This window comes from Candoia aspera, chromosome 4 (genome assembly GCF_035149785.1).
Source record: "Candoia aspera isolate rCanAsp1 chromosome 4, rCanAsp1.hap2, whole genome shotgun sequence".
NCBI classification, from domain to species: Eukaryota; Metazoa; Chordata; class Lepidosauria; order Squamata; family Boidae; genus Candoia; species Candoia aspera.
Window position 1 is genome coordinate 865,950 of NC_086156.1, and position 25,623 is coordinate 891,572.

The following is a 25,623-nucleotide window of genomic DNA, read 5'->3' on the forward strand; positions in this document are numbered from 1 at the left end:
CAGTCAATGGGATGGAGGAGTTGCCTGGTCCCCATTCTCTCCCTTTCAAGCTGGCTGATGGGAAAGCTACTTGTACAGAGATGGCCCCTGGATTCAGCATATTTCCATCTTTCAAGTCTCTTATTCTGCTCAAGAGTTAAAAGTTTGGTAAACGTCCTGCTGGCCTGAGAAAGGAGACCAAGGGAAGCCTGTGAAACTCATGGACTCAGGAGGCAGGGGAAGAGATGCAGCCGTAGAGCTTTAAAATTCTCTGCTGAGTTCCCTGAGCTATGAACTTGCTGCGGACAAGGGCCTTTGGAAGCCACGTTTTGGGCCAGGTCATACCCCCCCATGTGGCACGCCCGCAACGTGGCTTGCGTTCTCGTTCCCCAAGGCAGGAATCCTGAGCACACACTGAGGGGATAGAATTAGGGCAGGGCCTGGAGCACAGGAATGGGTGCCAGGCCCCAGCTTGAGGCCTCCAGAGGTGTTGGCTGGGGATTATGGACATGGAAGTCCAACACATTTGGGAAGCCCAGGCTGAAGAAGGGGACCCTCCAGGCGAGCAGGTGTGTGTCCTGGGGAGTCCCAGTCCTGGTGAAAGAGCTCTCAGGCTAATTGGAAGTGGTAGGCTGGGGCTTTCTCCTTGATCCAGTGATGCTCTGTCCGCCCACAGCTCATGCGAGGCAGGACTGTGGCAGTGCACCGCGCCTCTGGAGCCTTGCCGTGCCCTCTCCCACTGCACCGAGACAGAGTTTGCCTGCCACACGGGTGGGCGCTGCGTGCCGAGGGCCTGGCTCTGCGACAACGAGGACGACTGTCGGGACGGTTCAGACGAGCTCTGCCCATTGAGCTGCACCCCACACCAGTACCGGTGCTTCAGCGGGCAGTGCATACCCTGGGGGTACCGCTGTGATGGCACCATAGACTGTGCCGACCGCTCGGACGAAAAGGACTGCCCCTCGCCTGCCTGCTCCCCGCAGGAGTTCCGCTGTGCCAATGGCCGCTGCATCCCTCACCGAGACCGCTGTGACGGGGAGCTGGACTGTGGCTTTGCTGACCCCTCGGATGAGGCAGGTGAGGTCATGCCAGGAGGCCGAGGTGGCTGCCAGGAGGAGGAGGGCCGGCTGAGGCAGGCCAGGGAGAGAAGAGGGTGCCTCTGGCACGTCGGACAGGGCGAGTCCAACGCAGCCTTGGCGGCAGGGCTTCTCCATCTGCATTGTGTGGCCCCAGGCCTTTGCAGAAAGCTTCCGGAGCACCCTGCCCATTTTGTGGGCCTCCCCGGGAGTCTGTGGTTTTGCCCCCTGGAGTGCTGTTTTCTCCAGACTGAGCTGAGAAGGTGGAGACGAAGCAGCGAAACGAGGGTGGGGACAGGGCAGGTGCGGATCCTGAGGGAATTGCTCAGGCAGGAAACGGGGGTGCTTGGTTGGCCCTTGTGGGAGAGGGGGACGAGAGAGGAGAGACCCCTTCCACACCATGGGGCTGCTCAGCTGTTGGGGACTATAGCCTCCATCGTTCCCAGTCAACCTGACTGTAGGCCACATGGGCTGTGGTACGATAGGGATCGTGGTTTGCCACATCTGGGGGAAAAGGCTAAGAATTGACACAGCAGGCAGTGACACTTTGGGGGCAGGGGGTAAACGAACATCCTCCCTTCCGGCCCCAGGTTGTGGACCAGCCTGCGGGTCAAGCGAGTTCCGCTGTGCAGCCGGGCACTGCTTGCCATACCTGCACCACTGCGACGGGCACGATGACTGTGGCGATTTTAGCGATGAGCGCGGCTGCGGCTGCCCCCTTGGGGACTTCCAGTGCCCAGGCGGCCGGTGCCTTCCCAAAGCTCTGGTCTGCGATGGCCGGCAAGACTGTCCCTCTGGCATGGATGAGGCGCTCTGCCCAGGTGGGTAAACGCTCGTGGAGGCACACAGGGAGAAGTGATGCCATCCTACAAATGGCACGATTGTCTAATTTGCATCTCTCGCATGATTCCGCTGATGCAGATTACAAAATTGCGGCATTTGTGCAACAACGCCATGAGATATGTGGTGGCTTTTTCATGTCGCTGTGGTTTTCAGAAAATGCCTGGACCCCAGCGAGGACATCACATCTTGGCAAGCGCTTGGCAACTTTTCTCCCTCAAGAAACCACACTGTGGCCCCCTCAGGAGGGCCCCCTGGTTTCAGGCATTTTTTGGTCTTTAGAGGGGGCCTTTCCCTCCGACTCCCAGGCTGTCCTCCTGCCCTGCCTCGTGCGCTCCTCCCCGTTTCTCTTCCCCTGCAAGAGGGTCTCAGACACACGCCTGCCTTCCTTCTCTGTGTCCAAGATGGCCACCTTGGAAATTGTCTCCCTTGCGGGACAGCCTTCCCCTTGTTGGAGTTAGCTGCAGTTTTTGTGTCCTTCTAGCCACCCCCAAGTGATCTCCTGCTACTCATGACTCTCTTCTTGGGCATTTGACATGGTCATCCTAACCTCCTTCTCCCAGCAGCTCTCTTGTCTCAACCTCACTCTGGTTAAGAAAGCTTCCTCTTGGGCCTGCCCTTCAGATGAGGGTTTGTCGTCGGCACCACAGTTTAGCCAGGAAGGCTGTCTATTCTGCGCTCCAGAGAAGTTCCTCAGCCTGGAACAAGTCTTAGGGCGACTGTTGGTTCAGAGGCCCTCATGGGGATGGTCCTGGGATCCCATTCAGGACCCTTGGGCAGAAGAAGCAGGCAGGCGACCCAATCCAAGAACCTGTAATTGGCCTCATTCTGCCGCAGTGGACCCAGAATGAGCGACCTCTTCCCAATTTATTCAGGCTTGCCCAATCTGTTACTCTTCGAAGACCCTGCTCACCCTCCCTTCTGTGCAGACAGTGGGCCTGAGAGAGATCCAGGGTCCACTGGGACAACAGGACAGGGAGAGAACAACAACTGACCTTGCTTCTTCCTTTGTTCATCAGAAGTGCCCCCCACAATAAGACATGTGAAAAGCTCTAGAGCTTTTTCTCTGAAGCCCTCCTAAATGTGAGTGTTGGGGTCCTACGGCCAGGAGAGCCCTCTTCCTGTCCTATCCAGGCATTTCAGAAAGTGTCCAGAGCAGGCAGGTGTTCTCCCAAATGGGAGCCAGGTTTTTATCTGTCCGGCCCTGGCTGCATTCCCCATCCGGTTACAGGTCCGGTGATGTGTGCCCCAGGGCAGCTGCCTTGTCCGAATGCCACTTGTGTGAGCCGTGCGCAGGTGTGTGATGGTGTGCCCGACTGTGAAGACGGTGCCGATGAGGAACCGGCTCAGTGCCAAGGGATCCGGACCACCCCTCTTGGGCCCACTGTTCAGCCAAGCTTTCCCGGGACTCATCAGCCTGTCACCAACAGGACCCTGGGTAAGGAGGCTTGGGGTATCTGGATGTCCACAGCTCCTCCATGGGGTGTGACCTTCTAGAAGAGGATCTGTCGCATCCCACCCAGCCTTTCAGCCTCACAACATACTTCCTTCAACATGTGGCCTGTTAGTAGTGCCAGGAATTCACCCACAGCATCATTGTGGTCAGGGAGTGTAGAAGGGGCTGTTGGCCCCGAGGAGCAGAGTGGTCACAAGAAATAGAGGACACAGGGGTGCTCCACTCCTGTACTGGGGCAACTTGATGGAATTGGGTCCAGATCCCAGGATCTGGGGATGAGTTCAGGGCTAGCTCTGCCGGGAGCTACACGCAGCCACTGAAGAGCTTCTGGCCAAGTTGAAGTTGAAGTCCACACATCTTCAAGTGGCCAAGGTTGAGAAACACTGCTCAGGCTACAGCCCCCATCACCCTCTGGTGCAAGGTTGGCGGAGGCTGGGTGTGTGTGGAGCAGACCTCTCCTATTCTCTGTCCTTTCCTTCTGCACAGTGCCACTCTGCGGGCGTTACGAGTTCCACTGCCAAAGCGGGGAGTGCCAGCCACGGGGCTGGGTGTGCGACAACGAAGCTGACTGCCTGGATGGCAGCGATGAACTGCACTGCAATCGCACGTGTGAACTGGACCAGTTCCCCTGCGCCCATGGGGCTGAGTGCATCCACTACCAGCAACTCTGCGATGGCATCCCTCACTGCCAGGACCAGTCAGACGAGAGCATCGACACCTGCGGTGAGTGGCTTTACCCGGGGGGCCCTCTTCCGGTTGCCTTGAAACAGGTTTTTCCTGAGGGCCTCCGTGTCTCCCGGGTTCCATTCTCAGCTTCCCTGCCTGACCGTGGATCCTGGGACAGGAGAGGGGGAGAGGAGAAAGTGGTTTGAACCCAGAGCCCCGGGGTTCAGAGGAGCAGCTGATCCGCCTCTGTCTTCAAAGCTCAACCCCCTTCGTGGCCAGGCTTCTGAGTCCTGTTCACAGGGACCCTCCTTTCTGCCTGAGGCAGGCTCGACTCAGATCCCACCTTGCCCAGGGTTCTTCATCTGCAACAACCGCATGTGCATCAACGTGTCCCGGGTGTGCGATGGCTCCCCGGACTGCTCCCAGGGAGAAGATGAGCTCGCCTGCGGTAAGGAAGGGGAGCCCCCAGGACCCCCCCACTCCCCCCCTTCACTGCCCACACGGCTGCAGAGGACTGGGCCAGGCATCTTGGCTGGGAGCCTGGCAGGGGCAGGCTTTGAGGTCAAAGAACACCCGGCATTTTGACCCTCTCAGGAAGAGGTTGGGAAAGGACACAGGGAAGTGATTGAGTGCTGGTGCAACAGTCTCCTTTAAATTTTCCACCATCCCATTTGCCCTTTTTCAGATTTAGCTGGATTTGAGTAATTTAAATAGTTGCTTTGTCCATAGGTGAGACTTTTCCACAGTTCGCTAGGAGCCCTTGATTTAATTCCAAGTCTCAGGGACCCCCTGCATAAAAATTATGATATCTACAGCTCGTGTGTTAGCAGGATCAGTGAGCTGAGTCACGGCAGCTAAAAATTCCCACACTTTGTGTGCTAGTATTGTGGTGCACATAAAATTCAAAAAAGGATCTTTATTTTTTTTTTAATCATGACCTCTTGTGGAACCTCTAGCAAGATACAGGAATGCCAGTTGAGAAAGACTGACGTAGACCGTTTTTGCTTTTGGGCCACGCAGGAGAATCCCAAGAGAGTGCCAAGAACAGGATCCCTGGGACTATCCTGCCCACAGACCCAGTTGGGCAAACAGGGTAGATTAGAGCAGAGGGATGGCTCCCAGCATCCGCACGCCTCCAAGTGACAGGGGGAGGGTGGGACTGGTTGGCAGACGGTGCTGGGCTGCTGGTCTCATGGCTGCTCATTCTGACCCACACAGAAATCCCTGTGGCTCCTCCAGGTGGAAGGAATCAGACGGTGGGACCTTGTCCAGAATACTCCTGTGGGGACGGCACCTGCATTGCCTTTAAACAGGTGCAGTGAGGCGTTGGGTCCCCATGCCCTCTTGCCTTCCCTGTCACCACACTTATTCTTTGGTGTAAAGGTTTGCACTTTCATTCATTTATTCACTGACTCAACAGGCTCTGGATGGATTAAGGGTATCTATAATAAAAACACAACAACAACAGGACAAAAGTATCATAATAGAAAAATATAACGTAATACCCTTTTGGTCTGCCCTCCTGCCTCCATACATCCATTCCTCTCTCTTTCCCATCTGCCCTCCCACTGGGCTTCAGTCATTCCTGAGTGCTGTAGAAAAAGTGAAAGTGCGCCCAACTTCAGTAACTTTGGGAATACACCACCATCAGCGTAAGGACTTGGCCCACAGTTCTGGGGTGGAACCGGCTCGGGCAGGGGAAAGTGACGGACCAGATGCTCCCAGTGCTCAGAGAGGCTTTGCGCTTGCCATAAGTGGGGGGGGGGGTTTGGCCCAGAAGGGCCCACGCTCTTACCTGCTGCAGAGCCCTCTCGTGCCACTCCTGGCCCAACGCCGGCTGCGTTTCGGTGTAGGTGTGCAATGGCCTGGCCAATTGTGCAGATGGCACGGAGGCTTCGGGGTGGCTCCCATCCGACGAGCGGGACTGTGGCCTCTGGAGCCCTTGGCCACCCTGGAGCACCTGCAGCCGCTCGTGCGGGACTGGCCTCCAGGTCCGCCGGAGGAGCTGCACCCGGCGGGCTGATGATGTTCTCCGCCACTGCCTCGGAGAGGAGACCCAGGCCCAGCAGTGCTTCCTGGTGGCTTGTCCAGGTAAGAGCGAGGTTTGGGCACCCCAACTCCAGTCTCTCTGGCTCCATTCACACAATTTGCATTGGAAACTCACCCACGTTCTGGGTTTGGCCACCACCTTTCGGTGAGCAGCAGTTTCCTCTGCAGCTCCTGATGTTGACTTGGAGATGCTACCTCTGCAGCTGCCCTTCCTCTGGCGCTGCCCCAGTTTTTGTTGCTCTTGCCCAAATAGTGGATGGCCAATGGCGTGAATGGGCAACGTGGTCCAATTGCACTGAGGATTGCCGCGGGGTGGTGGTGCGGCACCGGGAGTGCCTACCATCCCAGAATGGGGGCCGCCACTGCACCGAAGGGCCAGATGGGTCAGCTGGCTCAATAGAGATCCGTAAGTCAGCCTGGGATGATGGGCAGATCTTGCCAGCCCCCGCTGAGCAAGCAATGGGAGATGGGACAGGATAATTACTCTTGTTTTTCCCCTATGCTGGATGGCCATTTTTGCCCTGCGGAGTGCAGGACGCTTCTCCACTCCGAGGCTGGGCTCTGCCTGGTTCAAGGATTGGCCAGCGGGGAGAAACATAGCACAACCAGGCAACAGTCTTTTGACTCCTCCTTTTCTTCTCAATCTGCAGAGCTGTGTCAGCGTGAAGACTGCCTGAACGCCTCCACCTGTCCTGGCGAGCTGGTGAGCCAGAAGTGCGCTCCGTGCCCCACCTCCTGCACTGAGCTCTCCAGCCGCACAAGGTGCAGGAAAGACAGGCCCTGCCGGCCAGGTAGGGGGGTGCTCAATCCTTGGGCGGTCCGGGTTAGCCTAGGTGCCAACTTGCCTTCTGCCTGACTCTTGAACTGGGGGAGACGTAACCCGGAGAATCAGCCGTGCCCTGGCAGACCTTCTGCCCGTTTGTCCTCTACAGGCTGCTGGTGCCCAGAAGGACTGGTCTTGAACAGTGAGCAGCAATGTGTGCGTCCACGGGAGTGCCCGTGCCAGGTGGGAGGCATCCGCTATTGGCCTGGCCAGCTGGTAAAGGTCAACTGCCGCATCTGCACTTGCCAGGAAGGGCAGATGAAACGCTGCCGGCAAAACCCGGAGTGCACAGGTCAGCCCTGCGCCAGGCTCCCTCCCTCCTTCGGGCGAGAGGGGCTTCCCTCCTCAGGCCCTTCCCCAGAGGAGAGACTGGCATTCCGGCCCTTCTCTCGGGGGTTGGTCCCATGCCCAACTGTGGCATCATCCTGCCTCCCTCCCCCTGTCCCCAGTGAACTGTGGCTGGTCTGCTTGGTCGCCGTGGGGCGAATGCCTGGGTCCTTGTGGGGTGCAGAGCATCCAGTGGTCCTTTCGCAGCCCCAACAACCCCACCAAGCACGGGAACGGACGTCAGTGCCGGGGCATTTACCGCAAGGCCCGGAGGTGAGCCCCCCACTGTAGGGGGAAGCAGGCAGGCCCCACTCTGGAAGCACCAACTATCTGTGGCCAAGGAGGGCACCTCAGGGATGTGTTCCCTCACTTAGCCCGTGCCCTTTGTTGCACGCGTTGGCGGGCCCCGTGTGTGTTCCCGTGGGCCAAGGGTGTGTCCTTCCCTGTCCTTTGCAGATGCCAGACAGAGCCGTGTGAAGAGTGCGAGCACCACGGCCGGACTCACGCCATTGGTGACCGCTGGCGCTCCGGCCAGTGCCAGGTCTGCCAGTGCTTGCCCAATCTAACCGTGCAGTGCTCCCAGTACTGCCCCTACAGCACGGTGGGCTGCCCCGAGGTGAGCACGGCCCATTCCTGCCTCTCGGACCTCCAGGTGTGCCCAACCCCCCTGCTGACCCTCCTCCTTCCTCCCTGCAGGGCCGGGTGCTGGTGAAGGGCCGGGCAGACTCCTGCTGTTACTGCCTGGAGGCTGGTGAGGATGTGGGGGTGGGATGGGGGCGCACAGGGCAACCCGCTGGCACTTAGGTATGAGGGGGAGATCCTAACTTTTGTTCCTTGGTAAATCTCTGACTTTTGTCATCTGAGGAGCCCTTGTTCAAAAGTTATCTGTTAGGGTGATCAGAAATGTGATCATTTGGGAACCAGCCTGCAAGCGCACGAACAGCTGGATTACCGCTCTCCTTGCTGTTAGTGACTTTCCGGCCTATTCGGCAGCATCGGTGACTGCAATGTGCACTGCAGTTGGGCTGGAACCCAGCCCTGCTCGTCATCGATCCCCCATCCTTGCCCCGCTGGATATCCTCTGGTCCTTTGCTCTGTTTCAGGGGAGAACCGAACGGCGGTACCGAGCGCTCTGCCTCTGGGACCCCAGGGGACCACCCGAGTTGGCTCGGCAGCCTTCCCCACCACTCCCCCGCTCAGCACTTTCCCCCTGCCCCCACTTGGCGGTAAGTCTCTGCACTGCGGTTTCCCCTCCTGGAGACAAATGGGACCTGCCTCAGGCCCTCCTGATCATGTTCCTGTCCCCTTGCCCATCCCCTGCCCACTCAGATCGCTGCTACGGCCCCCTGGGCATCGCCTCCTTGCCGGATGCCAGCTTCACCGCCTCCTCACAGCAGCCGGAGAACCCGGCGCACGCCGCTCGGCTCAGCCACCTCCTGACCGGGGCTGACTTGCAGGGCTGGGCCCCCCCGGCAGAGGTCTACCCAGAGCTGCTGTCTCGGCCGCCCTTCTTGCAAGTGGACTTGGGGGAGCCCAGGAACCTGACAGGTAGGCGGGTGCCTGCTCTGGGGAGGAGCTTCTTTCTTCAGCCTAGAGAAGGCTTTCTTGGGCACCTCTGGAGGGTTGGCAGGCGGGGAGCAAATGTTTCTGATGCCCCCCCTGCTTCCTGTCCGGTCTGACCTCCTCTGGTTTACACAATGTGAGATTTATAGATTGCACACATTGGAGGGGATTTCCCAACCCACTGCTCAGCACAGAATCCACTAAGCAGCCTGAACCTGCCATCCAGCGAGGGAGAGCCCATCCCTCTCCTGGCCAGACTGTCCCACTGCTTCACAGCTCTGGCCACCAGAAAAGTCCTCCCTGCATTTAGCCTGAGTCTCATCTGCTGGCCCTTTCTTTCACAAAGGCTGACTCCTCTTGACAACCTTTGTGAAAGAAATTTGTAGATCGCCAAGTGGGGATCTTTCCTTCTCCCCCAGCCCCTGTCAAACATGAGAGCATTAAGCTAGTCCTTGTGCAGTTGGGTGATTTTACTTTAATATATCGCCATTGTTTTCCCTTGTGGTTTAAGAAAGGCCAAGCTAGGTCACTGCATGTTGCAGTCCAGAGCAAGGAGGGAAAATGTGGCCTCCCCATTTTTGTACCTGACCTCACCAACTCCTGCCATTCCTTGCATCTCCTCCAAGGGTTCTCTTCTGTTGAAACGGAGTAAAATAGCACATTGGAGGGGGTTGGCTCAGAAACCCCCTTCCTTGAGGGTCCCCTGCAGGCTTGCAGGATGCCACTGCACTTGCAGGTATCCAGGGGTCTGTGGTTCCCCACACATTATAGAGTCGTCTCTGCCTTCCCCAGGGGTGGTGATCCAAGGAGCAGGGACCTCGGATGCCTACGTGACCAGCTTCTTCCTGCAGTTCAGCCTGGATGGTGTGAGATGGCATGACTACCAAGAGGTCTCCTCCAGGAGCATCAGGCCTGAGCTGAAGGTTGGTATCTCCTCTTGAGGAGATACCCTTGTAGGCAGAAAGGGCCAGGAGGCCTCCAGGTCTTCTGAGTCTGTAGATGGAGAGAAAAAGCCTCTCTCCATGAGAGAACTGGTGGCACGTCAGAGGTCAAAGGCTTGGCCTGTGGACCTCTGTTGAGAAGGATCAAGTGGGCTGGGAATGGCTTCCCTGATGGACCAAAGAGGGGATCGTTGTGGCTGTAGGCAACCTGCAGAGATCAGGGCAAGCGATAAAGTAGCTGGCAACTCTGCCATGCTGCACACACCAGCCATCATGGGTCCCATCTCCTTGCACCCTATTAAAGGAGGTCTTTGGGGTATCTCCACGTAAACAAACCGGTTTGGGGCACCCAAATCCTGTGCCTGGAAAGATTTTGTAATTTGCCAGTGCATCTCTTGCATTTCCTACCCAGCTCTTCCAAGGGAACTCTGATGACTCGACCCCCGTGGCCAGGACCTTCCAGCGCATGGTACATGCCCAACACGTGCGCCTCCTGCCCCATGACTTCCACAACGGGATCTTCCTGCGCATGGAGCTGTTGGGCTGTGGGAAAGGTGGGACCCAGGATTTCTGACCCAGCATTAGGAGGGATGAGCAAGAGGGTTACAGTTAGTCCTTGACTTATGACCATTTGTTTAGCAACCATTCAAAGTTATGATGGCGCTGAAAAAAGTGATTTATGACCGGTCCTCGCACTTATTACTGTCTCAGCATCCCTGTGGTCACATGATCAAAATTCAGGTGCTTGGCAACCAGCCTGTATTTAAGATGGTTGCGGCATCCCGGGGTCACATGATCGCTATTTGCAGCCTTCCCAGCTGGCTTCCGACAAGCAAAGTCAATGGGGGAAGCCAGATTTGCTTAACAACCATGGCAAAAAAGGTCATAAAATTGGGTGTGACTCACTTAACAACCACCTTGCTTAGTAAAAGAAGTTCCAGTCCTCACTGTGGTCATAAGTCGAGGAGTACCTGTACTCTGGGTGGGTGTAGGAGGAGGAAGGGGCACAAATGCGGTACAATTTGTAGAGCTCCCAAACAAGCATTGGAAGGGGACTTTTTGGCTGATTCACGTGACTTGTTAAGGGAACTAAATGTGTTGGGTAGGTTTGGTCCAGGATGTTGTGTGAATCCAGGTACTACCTTACCCAGTTTTGGGAACCAGCACATCCCTGGGTTTATTTGTCTAGGCATTGTATCTTCTGTTAACGTAGCCATGGAGTCATGTTGACCCGGGATTCATAGTTTGCAAATCTCGCCACTAAGACAGCTCCTGAGTGTGGAAGGGTCTCGTGGCTTGCAAGCTAGAAGCCCTTTTCAGGCAAGGCTTGGCACTTTCAACTGCTTGGAGCAGGGAAGAATCAAGAGGGTGGGCACAACTGCCTGCCATTCCCTGCTGCTCTTCTTCCCCTGCGGATTTGGGACTCTCACTCACCCCCCTTCCCTCTCTCAGTGTCCCCAGACCAACCAGGGTGGCCGACGTCCCCCACAGGCTGGAGGCCTTGCTGGGCCGGGGAGTTCCGGTGCCAGAACGGGCGGTGTGTTCCAGCAGGGCCCCACGGGGCCATCTGCAACGGGGTCGACGACTGTGGGGACTTCTCGGACGAGCTGCGCTGCGGTGAGTGGTGCTGGAGGCGGAGGCCAGACAAGACCTTTCCATCCAGGGTGTGCTTTGGGTGGACGCCTCAAATGCTTTATCGATTAGTCTCATTTAGTCTGCAATCTGGCTCTTGGTAATTGATTCACCAGATAAAATACAGCACAGAAGTATGCAGTTAAAGGAGCCACAATCCAGTCAAGAAACACAGAATGCAATTAAATAACAGAGCCAATCTGTAACCCAACCAAGATGGCATTGTGGCCCAAATGCCCCCCGGAAGGGCCCTGTTCTGAGCTGCTTCAAGAAGGTGGTCAGGGGGCAGCCAAGTGGGTATCCACTGGGAGGCTGTTCCACAGGACTGGCGCCACCACGCAAAAGCAGCTCTATTGAGCCTGGCCCCCCCTCGCCTCCCGAAAATGGGGAACCGGTAGCAGATTGAACCGGTCAAGCTGATTATGATGGGAGAACGTGGTCCTGCAGACACTTTGGCCCCAAGCCGGGTAGGGCTTCATAGGTTTGGGGTCGGGGTGAAGGGGCTGGACTAGAAACTGGGAGATTGTGAGTTCTAGTCCCCACTTAGGCACAGATGCCCACTGGGGGACCATGGGCCAGTGATGCGCCCTCAGCTCAACGAACCTCACAGGGCGGTTGTTGTGGGAAAATGGGAGGACGGAGCATAACGTACGCCCCCTTGAGTTGTACAAAATAAAGGAAGATTATAAATCAAATAAACAGCTACTGGCAGCGCCAGCTCTAGACATTTTGGCGCCTGAGGCAAAGTCATGTTCTGGCATCCCTGTGGCTTGGCTTCTGATTTTGTTAGGAGTTTCAAAAAGTCACCCTCAAAAACCAGTTAACGCTTGTTCGCCTAGTTGCTTTCAATCCAGCAGTGGCGGGCTTTGTCCAGCCCAGGGCAGCCTCTGTCCATGACACACACCATGGGGCCTTTTTTGGGTGGTCCCACCACCTCCAGTCTGAGCCCTGAGGGTGGTCTCTCCACTGTCCACCCTGTTCTTGAGCTGGCAGGATGTGGACAATGTGTGCTTTGTCTCCCTTTCGCAGGCATTGCCCCATCCCTGGAGCCCCCCTCACCAGAGGGCTGCCCGGCCTCCCAGTTCCACTGTGCCTTTTCTGGCATCTGCCTTGAAGCCTCCGAGAGGTGTGATGGGGTCATCCACTGCCCAGATGCCACCGATGAGATTGGCTGTGTACCTGCGAGCAGTGTCCCCCTGCCTGGCATTCTCAGGTGATGAAGGGAAGGAGGTTCCTGGCCTTTGCCAACCCAGTATCCTCTGTCAGCCTGACTGGGCTTTATGCCACTGAGCAGTCCAGCACATCAGGGGTCAGGCTGGGGATGGCTGGCATCAGGTGACGCTGGCCACAGTGTCCATTTTCCTGCAAGGGGGCAGAGGAAGAGGAGGAACTGAACTCCAGGAGGTGAAGGCCCCCAAGTGCCTCTCTGGAGATGGGATTGGAGCACCCCAGCCAGCCACCTCTAGGCCACCCATCTCTGGGAGGACGGGCAGCACCTTTCACCTACTGCGGGGTCTTCGCAAGGTCTGCTAACGAAACCTCTGGCGGTCTCTCTTCCAGCCCGTGGACTTCAGAGGGACGTTCGCAGGTCTCTGCGCCACAGCCCACTGCGGTAAGAACCCTGCCAGGGAGCCTCTGGGTCAAGACAGGACCCCCAGCCCCACTTCCTGGGGTCGCCTGGCTGAAAAGGGGAGGAGCGCCATGGGAACAACCAACGACAGGCTTAGCTTGGGGCGGGGAAGGACCTGCTCCCGGCTCTTAATGTCCAGCGAGACTTCAGTGGGGTCTGAGTGGTTGTGAATGGCCAGGAAAGGGGGCTTGGAGTCAAAGTGGACCCCATGTGCCGTTGCTGCTTTAAAAGTAAAGGAATCTTCAGGCAGGGTGTTGGAGACAGAATGGCCAAGATAATAACAATGGCCTTTAAGACATCTCTGATGCTACCATTCTTCCACAGCGTGTACAGTTCTGATCACTGCATCTTCAGGCTATTATGGAATGAAGGGCCACCCCAAAGATTAGGGGCTCAAGCAGTCCCCCTGCAAAGGAGACCCATTGAGGTTTGGCAGTTTGGAACCGGGGGGCAGTGGGGAGGAGAGAAACAGAGAGATCTACAACAGCATGCCTGGAAGAAATAATATTTCCTTGCTGTCCTCCCTTGAGGCAAATTGCAGGGAGATCCAGGAGATCCTTGTTCACGCTGCACACAGTTGATCAGTGGGAATCAGTGGTAGCCCTTGAGAGCCAAGATGGCTGTCCAGCTTCTTCTTAAGAAGCTCCAGAGATGGAGAGCCCCCAGCCTCCATTGGAAGACTGCTCCACTCTTGTATGGGTCTTGCTTTCAGGAAGTGTTTTCCTTATATTTAAAAGACACCTAAGTAGCTGCAAGTTTTGCCTCTTATTTCTGGTCCTAGTTTCTATAGCCACGGAAAAGCATTCTTGCTCATCTCTCCTGGACCTTCCTTTTATTGATCTCAACATGGCAACCCTGTCTCCCATCCCTCCCCTTTTCTGCCAACTGAGCACCCCAAGTTCTTTCAGCCTGTCCTCACGGGGCATGTCTTCATACACGCACGCACACACAGGCGTACCCACACATACGTGCACATGCTGTTTCTCACCTTTGATCCCTGTGCAGGCTGGTTCACAGCACAAGAGGAGAACAGTGCTGTGGTCCTCTCTTGCCAAACAGGCAGGCCTGGACTGGCCAGAGCACCAAGGACCACCTCCTTCTCTCTTTCCTTGCAGGCGTCCCCAGGTAGCAGGCCATTTCCTGAGGGCTACAGCCCCACTCCACCAGGTATGGGGAATTATATATATAATTTTTATTGAGAATTTTTACATAGCTGAAAGACAAATATAAAGAAAAAAAATATGGAAAAGGAAACGAAACGAAAGGAAAGGAAAGGAAGAGTATAAAAACCACAACAGAGAAAGAAAGAAAAAAAGCTAAAGAAACAAGAATCAGAAAAAATAAGCAACTTCTGCCCTTCTTTTCAACAGTTACAAACAAACTCATTATCCTTCCTCCCACTTGGTGTTACAAAAATCCCTTCAGCCCCTTATTTAATCCTTTTTCAATCATCAAATCCATAAATCATCACTTTACTTTTTTCCATTTTCAGCAAAAAGTCCACAAAAGATTTCCAGTCTTTTATAAAAGTACTTATTGTTTTGTCCCTGACCAAACAGGTCAGTTTTGCCATTTCGGCCAATTCTGACATCTTCACAATCCTTTCCTCCATCGCTGGGCGTATAATCGTCTTCTTCAAGAAGGCTAAGGACCTTCGCTGCTCCATAGAAACATTTGTGTCAAGGAAGCACCCTTCTGCCTGGGGATTTACAGGAATGGTGCATCATACAGCCCTAACACTTTGCACTTCTGCACCCCCTTGCCCAGGTTCCTGCAATGACCCCCTTGGCCTAGAGGACGGGCGCGTTCACTACCAGCAGTTGACGGCCTCTTCCCACCAAGAGGGAAATCCCCCGGGTGCTGGTCGGCTGAACGTTGCACCCACCATGTAAGTGGTGCAGGGTTGGAGCTGCCTTGAGGGAGAAGCCAAAGATGAGAACCTTGGGGACACACCATCTGCAACGAGGGGCTCTTAAGCCATTTTCTTGGTTTGCACAATACACTGAACCTGTCTAGTCAAATGGGCTGGGTTTGCACAACTTCCACCAAACTACTAAGGCTAACCCTAACAAGCTTAGCACATCATGGGAATGTTTCCTCCTGGTCTTTCCCTGAACTTGTTCAGGATGTTGACACTGGCATCCCCTACCCAACAGGCTGCAGGAGTGCATTGTCCCAAAGTTCTTGAGATGCAGCTAGGGGTCTTGAGGAAGGATGTGTGTCTGAATGGCAGGGAAGAGGCTGAGTGTGAACTAAAAGGGAAAGGGAGGACTCCCAAGGGCAAGTTAAAATATGTTATTGTTGGCCCAATTCCATTTCGCTTCAGTATCTTCCTTCCTTTGAGTGTGAGCTAGCAGAGAAGTTGGTTGAGGAGAGCAAGGAACCACCAGGGAGCGATTGTTGGTGTAGGCAAACCATTCCCTGCCCATCGTGGTCTCTGACCTTCCTCGAGCTGGTGCCTTCTAAAGAGTTGGGTGAAAACTCCCACCATTTCCAGTTCAGGTCCAACACATCTGGAGAGGGTAGGTCAGGATAGGCAAGTCTTCTCTAACCAGCAGTGGCTTCCTGAGGTCTGTTTCTCATTCGTGTTCCGAATCACACGAAAGAAGCCTGAGTTCCTGCACAGCAAAGGGGATGGGGGGATTCCAAAGAGAGAACGGCTCAGCGGGAGCATGAATTGAGCAGCGTCCCTTTCCAGAGGTTTGGGTCTTCTAACCTGGCTTTTCAGGAGAGAAAACAAAAGTGTTGTGGGAGCTTGTCCTCCTGTTCCAGGGAAGGCCTCCAGAACGAGACTTGGTCAAAGCTGATGTTCAGAGGCTACATTTGTTCTGCTGGTGGTGTTGACTGTAGCAAACTTTGGTCCTCTTCTTCGTTTTCCAGTCAGAATGTGGAGCCAGGGTGGAGCCCCCGCCTGTCGGACCGCAACCCCTACTTCCAGGTGGACCTCCTCCAGCCCTTCTTCATCACCTCAGTGGCCACCCAAGGTGGAGGCAGGTCTCGGGGATACGTGTCACGGTATCGCCTGGTGCACAGCAGTGATGGGCTCCATTTCTGGAACTACACCAGGCCTGGATATGGTCCGGCCACATCCCTGCAGGCTCAGGTGAGGCAGCTCCCCATTTCCAGTCCAGGAGGGGCTCAAGAACCTGCCCGTCAGCCGGGCCTCCCTGTTTCCCTGTCCCAGCATGGCTCCATTTCCTCCTCCACCACATTCACTTTGTGGGTATTGCCAAATCCAGCAGGTGGTTGTGAGCTTCACAAAAGGCGGAGACAGCGTTTGAGGGTGTCTTCTCTCCATGGAGGACATTGTTCCGCCTCCCCACACACTTTCTCTCTGTTTTTAAACGCCTCTCTTCTGCACTTTTCTGCTTTGCAAAGAGGATGAGCGACTCCCTACTCTCAAGTCGTCTCCTGCCTCCGACCTCTCAAAATCCCTCCGTCCTGCAGGTTCTGGAGGGAAACTCGGACAGCAGCTCCCCGGCGCGGCAGGAGCTCAGCCCGGCCATCCTGGCCCGTTTCCTGCGCCTTGTGCCGATGGAGTACCAGCAACGCATTTCCTTGCGCCTGGAGCTGTTTGGCTGCCCCTGGAGTGAGTTGAGGGCAGGGTGGGGATGCTGGGGGCCTGGAGGCGGCAGAGATGCTGCCACACATGGCTCCCCTGAGAGCTGGAGCATCTTCAGGCCCAGGCAGAGGAGCCTGCGGCTCTCCAGGGCTGCTGGACCGGCCCAGCCAATCTCGCCAGTGGGGAAGGGTGCTCTGCGGGTGCCACCCCAAAGGCCAGGTTCCCCCTGCCTGTCCTGCGGGGGGCAGGGCATGGAGCCGGCAGCTTCGCTGAGGCTAGAACAGGCTTGCTCTCGGGGGGGGGGCTTCCTCTTCTTTCCCCTGACCACATGGCTGTCAGGGTCAGCCTCGCTTCTCAATAAGACACAGACTCACTTAATGGGGATTAAGGATTTCTGGTTTATTGGAATGATAGCTGACAGAACGAAAAACGGGAACGGGGTGGTGGTGTGGAGGTGCCCCTTTTATACCCTCTTGTATTGCCCCGGGCTTCCCCACCCTACATTGTCCCGATCCCTCTTGATGGGACCCTTGATGGCTGCCTGGGCGTTTTCCCGGTGTCTTCTTTTGTCTCCCAGCGTCGGTTGTGTCCTCCGGGGCACCAGGTGCGGCTTATCTCCGTCCCTCTGACGTCCTTCTTTTCAGCTGCCTATGGGTCCATGGGTGTGGGTGCTTTTGGGTGCTTGTGTTAATCCCTAGTTTGATTAACTCCTTCCTCTATTTCTTAATGATCATGATCTACGTTGTGAGGCTCTTTGTGCCTTGCAACGAGGTCATGACAATGGCTCTTTCTCACACAACCCAGAGGCAGAGCGAGCCATGGGCCGGCTGACTTCTGCCGGCAGCAGCCGAGCACCGGGAATCATCCGAACTCAGCCTACAGCAGCCCCATCTCCTCCAGAGAAGCCCACTGGCACACCAGGCTGGTTGCCCCCCCTCACCAGGCCAGAGGCTGCAGTGGTTTCCCAGCCCAGCACGGTGGGGCCGCTGGGAGCCACACCATCTCTGCAGTTCCAGAGAACAGCCATACCTGCTGCCTTGACTCCCGGCATTGCCTGGTCCACCTCTCGGCCGCTGGCAACTCCTGGGCAGAGTGGTGCTTCAGGGCTGCCCACATTCGACATTCTTCCACACCGACCTGGAACCCCTGGCCTGAGCTCCCACTTGTCAGGTGAGGCTGGCATGCCACTAACGCGGTTCTGCAGGAGGGACGTCTGGCCCAGGGAATCCAAAGGGTGGCCGCCCACTGGCAGGGGGAAAGTCCATTCTGGGCTTGCTGGGGTGGGGCTGGCACAAATTAGAGGAGTTGTCTCAGCCCTCCCTGATGGGCCCACTCTGGATGTGTCGCTTTGGTGCCCTTTGCAGGGGATTCTGGGATTTACAGTCTTGTCCCATGGAGGGAGGATGCCCAAAAAAAGGGGTTTTGCCTGGGCTGGCAGAGGTCCATCAGGGCTTCTTCCGAGGCCCTTTCTGACAGCTGGACATGGGGCAGGCATGAAGGAAAGTTGGGCCTGTGGGCTGTTTCTTTGGATTGTGCCCTGTCCAGGTTCGTGGTTGAGTTGTGGGCAGAGAGGTCTCTCATCAAAGGGGAGGGGACATAGGTGTTTGGTACGAACCACGAAGATGTCCCATGTACCATGACATCATTTGGGAGGTGATGTCACAAACTGCATGAGACCCCTTGCCCCAGATATCCATGGGAGGGACAGACACAAGCCCTTCCACCCCCCGCCCCCGCATTTCAGCTTCCAGCCTCTGGAGACCAGCAGGACTTGCAAAGACCCTCTGGTCTGCCATTCAACGGATCCTGCCCCGTGCAACCCCTGACCCACGTGTCCCTCCCTCTGCAGGGCCAACTCTCATCCCCAGTCCTGGGATGCCCCGGATCCTCTGCACACAGGGGCAATTTGCCTGCGAGGCGTTTGGCTGCGTGGAGGCCGCCTTTGTTTGTGACGGACAGCAGGACTGCTCCGACGGCTCTGACGAGGTCCGTTGTGGTGAGTGTGCTCTGAGCCCCTCTGGTGGTCCTGCTGCAGTCAGGGACAGCGAGATGTTCTGAGGAACTTGGACCAAATCTTCAGGTTACCCCAGCTCCTCAACCCTGGTGTTCTACTGCCACCATGTTTGACTGTAGCTCCAATACTCCCCAGCCAGCAGGGTTGTTGCCTTCCATCCTGCAGTTGAGCTCCACAACATCTGTTGGTTGATGGATTCAATGTATGGCCTGCAAGCACTCAGGGGACTTCACATTAAGTCTATCTGGAAGGAGGGGGAGGGGGAGGAGGAATGGTGGTGGAGAAGGAGGTGGAGATGGAGAAGATGGAGATGGAGATGGAGGAGGAGAGGTGGTGGTGGTGGAGGAGGAGATGAGGGAGATGGAGATGGAGGAGGTGGTGGTGGTGGAGGAGGAGATGAAGATGGAGAAGGAGGAGGAGAGGTGGTGGTGGTGGAGGAGGAGGAGGAGATGGAGAAAATGGAGATGGAGAAGGAGGAGGAGAGGTGATGGTGGTGGAGGAGGAGATGGAGATGGAGGAGGAGAGGTGGTGGTAGTGGAGGAGGAGGAGGAGATGGAGAAGATGGAGATGGAGATGGAGGAGGAGAGGTGGTGGTGGTGGAGGAGGAGATGAGGGAGATGGAGATGGAGGAGGTGGTGGTGGTGGAGGAGGAGATGAAGATGGAGAAGGAGGAGGAGAGGTGGTGGTGGTGGAGGAGGAGGAGGAGATGGAGAAAATGGAGATGGAGAAGGAGGAGGAGAGGTGATGGTGGTGGAGGAGGAGATGGGGAAGATGGAGAAGATGGAGGAGAGATAGTGGAGGAGAGGTGGTGGTGGTGGAGGAGGAGATGGGGAAGATGGAGATGGAGATGGAGGAGATGGTGGTGGTGGTGGAGGAGGAGGAGATGGGGAAGATGGCGATGAAGGAGAAGGAGAAGGACCTGGATTGCCCAGATCTGAGACCAGAGGGGGGAGTTGCCTGGTGGACTAAAAGCATCCGGCAGTTCTACCACCTGATGACTGCAATCACCCATTTGTGCTAAGCCTAAAATGGGGTTTGGTTGATAAACCATTGTTAAACCATAGTTGAACAGGCCAAGACTTAGTCTATTGATCAAACCCAGCCAATGTCTCCATGAGTCTGACCTGCCTCTTCCATGTTGTCCTCTTGCAGGGGGCCCCACAGCTCCCACCATCCCCACCATGGCCCCCCTGATTCCAGTGGGCCCCCCCAGTGCCTGTTCCTCCAAGCAATTCTCCTGCAACAGTGGGGAATGCCTGACCCTCGAGCGCCGTTGCGACCTTCGCTACGATTGCCAGGATGGGTCCGATGAGGCCAGCTGCGGTAGGTTGCATAGTGGGAGAGGGATAGAAATAACGGTTGTGTCCCCCTCCCTCCCTCTGCCCCCCCAAGGCACCTAGGGGGTTTGCTTCGTATCTGCAGTTTGCCAAAGCAGCAGGCCTGAGATTCAGCTTGGCACCCCTTCAGACCATGGGTGGCACTTCCTGGGGGGGGCGTTTCCCCTGGTCTCGGGGCCGTGACTGCGTTATAACCTGGTCCCACCCTCCACCTCTCCTCTGCAGTGGACTGCATCCTGTCTCCGTGGAGCACCTGGAGTGAGTGCAGCCGATCGTGTGGGCTGGGCGTGACCTTCCGGCGACGAGACCTGCTCCGCAATGCTCTTCCGGGAGGACGGTGTGACCGCGATGAATTTGACAGCCGCTCATGCTTCCTTCGGGCCTGTCCAGGTAGCTGTTTTTCCTTGCCTGCCCTGGCAACCACGGCGGGTTTGCCCAAAAAGGCCACCCAAACCTGTCCGTGGGTTTTACAAACGGCTGGACTCCACATGAACCATTTGGAGAAAAATTAGACCTCATATTTTGCACCAGGTTGGTGGAACCTGGTCAAATACAGATAGTCCTTGACTTACAACCATTCATTTAATGACAGTTCAAAATTACAACAGCCTCAGAAAAAAGAGCTTTAGGACCTGTATTCGCACTTATGACCGTCATACCACCCCTGCAGTCATGTGATTGCAACTCGGGCGCTTGGCAACCAGCTCAGATTTATGACCGGTTTCAGTGTCCTACAGTCACATGATCATGATCTGCAACCTTTTTTGCCAGTTTCCATCCATTGGGGTAGCTGGATTTGCTTAACAACCGTCGTAAAAGTGGTTGTAAAATTGGGTCCAGTCACGTGGTAAGTCGACTTACGACCGCAACAACTTAACGATGGAAACTCCGGTCCCAGTTGTGGTCATAGCTGAACATTCCAATATGATGGCATATTTTGCTTTAAAGTCTAATTTTGGCAAAGTTTAAAGTGAATATTGGCTCCTGTCAAATAGCTCGGGAACTTAAAGCTTTACGTTGAACATTAGCACTGCATGCAGACAACCTCTAGTTACTCCTTGGCAGGATGTTTGGGAGGAATGAGAAGGGCAGGCAAGATCCAAAGAGGAAGTGGCAGAGTCGGCTTGTAGGGCGATCAGGCAAGGGAAACACTCCGTGCTTCCCAAGAAAAGCAATTTAGCATGCTAAATGTCTCCTCGTGGTGCCCCTTTCACTCAGGGTGTCATTCACTGGAAGATTTTGGGGGGTTACGATAAAGGGAGCAGACCTCCTCTAGGGAGGCTGGTTGGGAAGCAAAACCACCCCAGGAGGAAGTTGGTGGCAGCTTTATTCAGCCAGTGGCTGAGAGTCGCAAGGGCGTTCCTCCGTCTTCACCAGGGCTACTTCTGCCTGCTTTTTCCCTGCCCAGTAAACGGGGCCTGGGCCTCCTGGGGTGAATGGTCGGACTGTGATGCCGAGTGCCGGGGTGGTGTGAGGAGCCGCACCAGGACCTGTGCTGACCCCCCGCCCAAGAACGGCGGGCAGATGTGCCCCGGAGATGCTGTGCAAATGGAGGCGTGCAACCAGCAGCCCTGTGGAGACGCCCGGGGTAAGGAGGGGGGCCAGCTGCAGCTGCAGCTGAGATGCAGGGCAGGGGTGGGGAGACAGAGAGGGCGGAGGCTCAGGTCAGGACCCTGGAGCGCCCTCCAAGGAAAGAGCACTCTGAGCATGCCCAGGGAACCGTTGGTACCACTCCACTGGTGTTGCTTTCTGAGCCCAAACCTTGCTGCTCAAGTCTTGGGAACTCTTGGTTATTCTGGCTGCCTTTTAGGGGCTCTCCCCAAATGGGAGGCATCCTGAGGACCAGAGCACACGTGGGCCCTGGGGCCCTTATGCTCGTTCCCTTCCCATCCCCTCGGGTGTCTGCAGGGTATTCAAAAAAGTCAAGATGGCGGCCGTGAGGATGCAATCAAAGTTTTGCCTGGGTTTCGTTTATGTACAAAATGGGCGGGGCTTCAGTCACTGTCACAGCCATCATCTTGACTTTTTTGACCCTGCTGACACACTCCTTCGTTCTCTTTCCACAGAGAAGACATGGCCGGGGAGGGGAGCAATTGGGGGGGTTGAATTCAAGAGCCAGCAAAAAGTCTCCCTCCCATTTTGCCTTCTTGGCAAAAGGGACAGTTCCCGGGCTCAATCCACCGGGAACAGCCCTGCTCCGCTCCATGGGATTTGCACAAGGCCACTCTCTTGGCTGGGAAGGATGGGGGATGTAATCCTGCAAACTCGGAGGGAGCAGGATGGGGAGGCTGCAGGCTCAGGTCTCCCCCAGTCCCGTGGTTAGTTCTGCCACTTCTCCTCCCTGCCCCCCCGTTTCTCCGCAGATTGCGGCCCAGACATGGTCTTCGTGCAAGCCGGGCACTGCGCACGCGGCCTGGTGGACCCCTGCCCGCAGACGTGCCGGCAGCTGGGCATCAAGAGGAGCTGCCAGAGCAGCTGCGTGGAGGGTGAGCCCCGGCCCTTACTTAGGCTCGTCCCGGGGGGGCCTCCTTTGCAGCCCTTGGCTGCCAGGTATAACGCCCCCCCCCGCCATGGGCCCCTGCAGGCTGCCGCTGTCCTCCGGGCCTCTTCCTGCAGGAGGGGGGCTGCGTGAACGTCAGCCAGTGCCACTGCTTCTTCGACCAGGAGCAGCACCGGCCGGGGGAGATCTTCCTGCGGGACAACTGCAGCCAGTGGTGAGTCGGGAGGGGCCCCACGGCGGGGCAGCCCTCCCCTCCCTTCCTTCTTGGCAGCGGCGGGCCGGGGTGCCAAGGAGAGGGGTGGGCCCATGTTGGAGGTTGCCAGGCTGCTGGGTGGTTCCCTGGTGGGGAGGGTTGGGTGGATCCTTGCATGGATGGGACTAGATGGCCTCGAAGGCCCCTTCAGACGCCGACGTTCTGGGATTTTCTGAGGCTGGCAGAGCGGAATGTCTTGCCTGGCAGCCGCTTTGGCCAGGAGGTCGGGAAGGGGGGATCCCGGGGGTCTCAGCTTAGCACCGCTTTAGCTCTCAAGCAGCCAGCGCCTTCGCAGTAGGAGGTTCCGCCAGGGAGCATCCCACAACGGGTTACGTTTCACCCTAACCCTTCTTGGGAATCTTGCAGATCTCACGTGCTCAGAGGGCTGGGCAAGCAAGCTCCAGCTTGGTGTTTTTCAAACTTGGCCTCTTTAAGATGGGTGGGTTTCAGCTCCCAGAAGTCCACGCATAAAGTGGCCATATTTGAAAAATACTGCTCCGGTTCACAGCCAGCTTTCCGCAAGTTGGTGTGCTCCGGTTGTGTTGGGACTACTACATCTCCCAGAATTCCTAGCTGCTACGGCTAACTGGGAATGGCACCTGAATTATGGCAGGAAAAAGTCCCCACTTTCCCCCATTGCTTCACCGCTGGGCCCAGGGGTCGCTAGCACGTGATCGCCAGAAACTCATCCCACTTGAACCTGACCCTTGACATCCAACATCACGGTTCACCTTTGCAGGGAGCAGAGAAGCTCCTGCTCTGAAGCCTCTCAGTTCCCAGCCCATGGGGTAAAGGGTAGGACCACTCTGAGTCTTAGGATCATAGAATCATAGGTTTGGAGGGGACCTCGGAGGTCTTCTAGTCCAACCCCCTTGATCAACTGTGGGCAACTTCTTGGTCATGTCAGTGTGGTTTTCTTGGCAAAGATCCCAAAGGGGCTTGCCACCTCCTTGTCCATTATTTATTCATTTTGCATCAAGCCAGCCACCCTGAGCGTTTTGCTGATCTCCCATCCAAAGACTAACCCGGCCTGTTCCTGCTTAGCTTCTGAGCAAAGACAGCATTTTTCACACTATCCCTCTGTAAACAGGTGGCACCAAATATTGTACCAAATATTGGCCCCGCTCTGTGGCCCCCAGACCATTTCTCTTGGGCCTCAAAGCAGAGGCGAGCCGGCTTAAACGTTAGCCCAGAGTTTGCCACGCGGGCGCTTAAGCTCTGTTTCATGCTCACACAGCGTTTGTCTGGATGGCACTGTGACCTGTGATTCGGTGGCTTGCCCTGTGAAGTGTGGCTGGTCAGCCTGGTCGCCGTGGACCCCCTGCAGCCGGAGTTGTGGAGTTGGGATGCAGCAAAGATTCAGGTAAGAAACTGGGTGTCCTGCTCGCCGGGGGCTCCTGGAGGCTGCAGTCCGTACTTTATGTGACCCCTCAAGATCCAGTGGAAGCCAAGCTAAGAAATGGGTGTTGGTTTTCCTGCTCCACAGGAGGAGCGTTGTACCTTCCTGGATCCCCGTGGGCAGGATGGCGCAAATATGGCCCTCCGTAGAAGCCTTCATGACATCACATGTGTCATGACATCATTGTGCAAACAACATCTTGACACGTAGCAGGACATCGCTACCCACCGCCTTTCCCTAAAATGCCCATGTATTGAAAACTAAAAGCGGCCTTTAAGGTCCCCTTTGATGTTTCCTCCCCCAAAGCTGTCCTCCCTCTCTGCAGATCCCCCTCCAACCCAGCAGCAGCCAATGGTGGCGCTCCATGCCAAGGAGATGCCCAGGAGGTGCGTGAGTGCCATACTGCCTGCACCACAGGTAAGAGGAACAGCAACATCTGTTGTCACTTTCCGCATGGTGTACTCCTCTGTGCCAGTTGGATGCCCGCCTATGAAGGTCTGATCCCGAGAGTCCAGAGTTTCTGCATGGGCACCCACCCCGCTCTCTCTCTCCCGGCTCCTGCAGAAATCGCCTTCCTCTGGAGTGAATGGACCCCCTGGTCGCCCTGCTCTAAGACGTGCTTCTACGCCCCGGACCTGGTTGGCGTGCGGAAACGATTCCGGCACTGCAATGGCACTGCCCAGGCCGTGGGGTGTGACGGAGAGACCGTGCAGGAAGAGGCCTGTGATACTCCTCTCTGCCCCGGTGAGCACCCTAAGGGTGATGTGGGGGCCAGACTCTGCCCCTGTGGAGGCCAGATTCCCTCCCTCGAACACCCAAGACTTAGCTCAGCCTTCCCCAAAGTGCTGTGTCCCCCCCTCCCCCCAGTTGCTAGACCAGTGCTTCCATTGTCCCCCACCCACATGGCCGCTGGGTCGTTTTCATTTGGCCAGCACCTTTCAGAGTGCGCAGAAAGCTGTATGGCATTCCCTCTATTAACACAGCCCAGGAGGGAGGGAGCTGTGAGTGTGAGTTAGAGGAGCCAATTTAATTGGAAATCTGTCAATGATCAAATTGAGAGGCAGATGGAAACCAGCCTTCTCGCCCAAAGAGGGGGCCTCACCTCCGGCTGTTGCATAGCTCAGTGGGAGGAAGAGGCACAGAAGGCCGAACCTTGAACTCTGTCGGCAGGGCTCGGGTTTGATGCACAGCCGTCCTTCCAGTGGCTCCTTCGCTTTTCTACAATAAATGGCTGATCAGAAGATCCTGAATCTTATATGCCTTTTTAATTGGTTTCAGCCTGGCCTTGTCAGGAAGAAGCCTGGCAGGAGTACCAATCTGTATGCCACTTAGCTAGTACTGCCCATTCTTGAGAAGAAGTGTAAGAACCTCAGACAAATTCCTACAGTGTTGTGTTTTTTTAAGGGGGGAGGAAGAGAGCTTGGGAGACCCTAATAGTCCAGGGAGGACCAGGTGGGCCTGGGGGCCATGAAAGGTCTGTTGCAAAGCTGGAGGTGGAAAGAGAGAGGGGGATTGGATTGGACCCTGGTGGGAGGATGCGGCGGGCTGAAAGAGGCACAGCCCTGGTGGGCACCTT

The 25,623-nt window shown here is 56.2% G+C and overlaps 1 protein-coding gene across 1 annotated transcript in view; it reads left to right on the forward strand.

The window, feature by feature from the left end:
* The window catches only part of LOC134496121 (SCO-spondin-like), an 80,807-nt gene that overhangs the window by 18,374 nt on the left and 36,810 nt on the right, over positions 1-25,623 (forward strand). The window contains exons 29-62 of the mRNA XM_063301875.1: positions 656-1,056; positions 1,646-1,876; positions 3,127-3,333; positions 3,838-4,074; positions 4,343-4,465; positions 5,236-5,330; positions 5,871-6,108; positions 6,320-6,472; positions 6,717-6,857; positions 6,999-7,181; positions 7,339-7,489; positions 7,673-7,832; positions 7,913-7,967; positions 8,320-8,442; positions 8,546-8,764; positions 9,572-9,702; positions 10,133-10,274; positions 11,173-11,337; positions 12,382-12,565; positions 12,913-12,964; positions 14,098-14,149; positions 14,750-14,870; positions 15,863-16,085; positions 16,430-16,571; positions 17,349-17,714; positions 18,394-18,540; positions 19,711-19,881; positions 20,121-20,285; positions 21,304-21,483; positions 22,259-22,381; positions 22,480-22,609; positions 23,886-24,011; positions 24,373-24,464; positions 24,612-24,791. Of these exons, the coding sequence (XP_063157945.1) occupies positions 656-1,056; positions 1,646-1,876; positions 3,127-3,333; positions 3,838-4,074; positions 4,343-4,465; positions 5,236-5,330; positions 5,871-6,108; positions 6,320-6,472; positions 6,717-6,857; positions 6,999-7,181; positions 7,339-7,489; positions 7,673-7,832; positions 7,913-7,967; positions 8,320-8,442; positions 8,546-8,764; positions 9,572-9,702; positions 10,133-10,274; positions 11,173-11,337; positions 12,382-12,565; positions 12,913-12,964; positions 14,098-14,149; positions 14,750-14,870; positions 15,863-16,085; positions 16,430-16,571; positions 17,349-17,714; positions 18,394-18,540; positions 19,711-19,881; positions 20,121-20,285; positions 21,304-21,483; positions 22,259-22,381; positions 22,480-22,609; positions 23,886-24,011; positions 24,373-24,464; positions 24,612-24,791 (5,609 nt within the window). The remainder of the gene's footprint in view (positions 1-655; positions 1,057-1,645; positions 1,877-3,126; positions 3,334-3,837; positions 4,075-4,342; positions 4,466-5,235; positions 5,331-5,870; positions 6,109-6,319; positions 6,473-6,716; positions 6,858-6,998; positions 7,182-7,338; positions 7,490-7,672; positions 7,833-7,912; positions 7,968-8,319; positions 8,443-8,545; positions 8,765-9,571; positions 9,703-10,132; positions 10,275-11,172; positions 11,338-12,381; positions 12,566-12,912; positions 12,965-14,097; positions 14,150-14,749; positions 14,871-15,862; positions 16,086-16,429; positions 16,572-17,348; positions 17,715-18,393; positions 18,541-19,710; positions 19,882-20,120; positions 20,286-21,303; positions 21,484-22,258; positions 22,382-22,479; positions 22,610-23,885; positions 24,012-24,372; positions 24,465-24,611; positions 24,792-25,623) is intronic.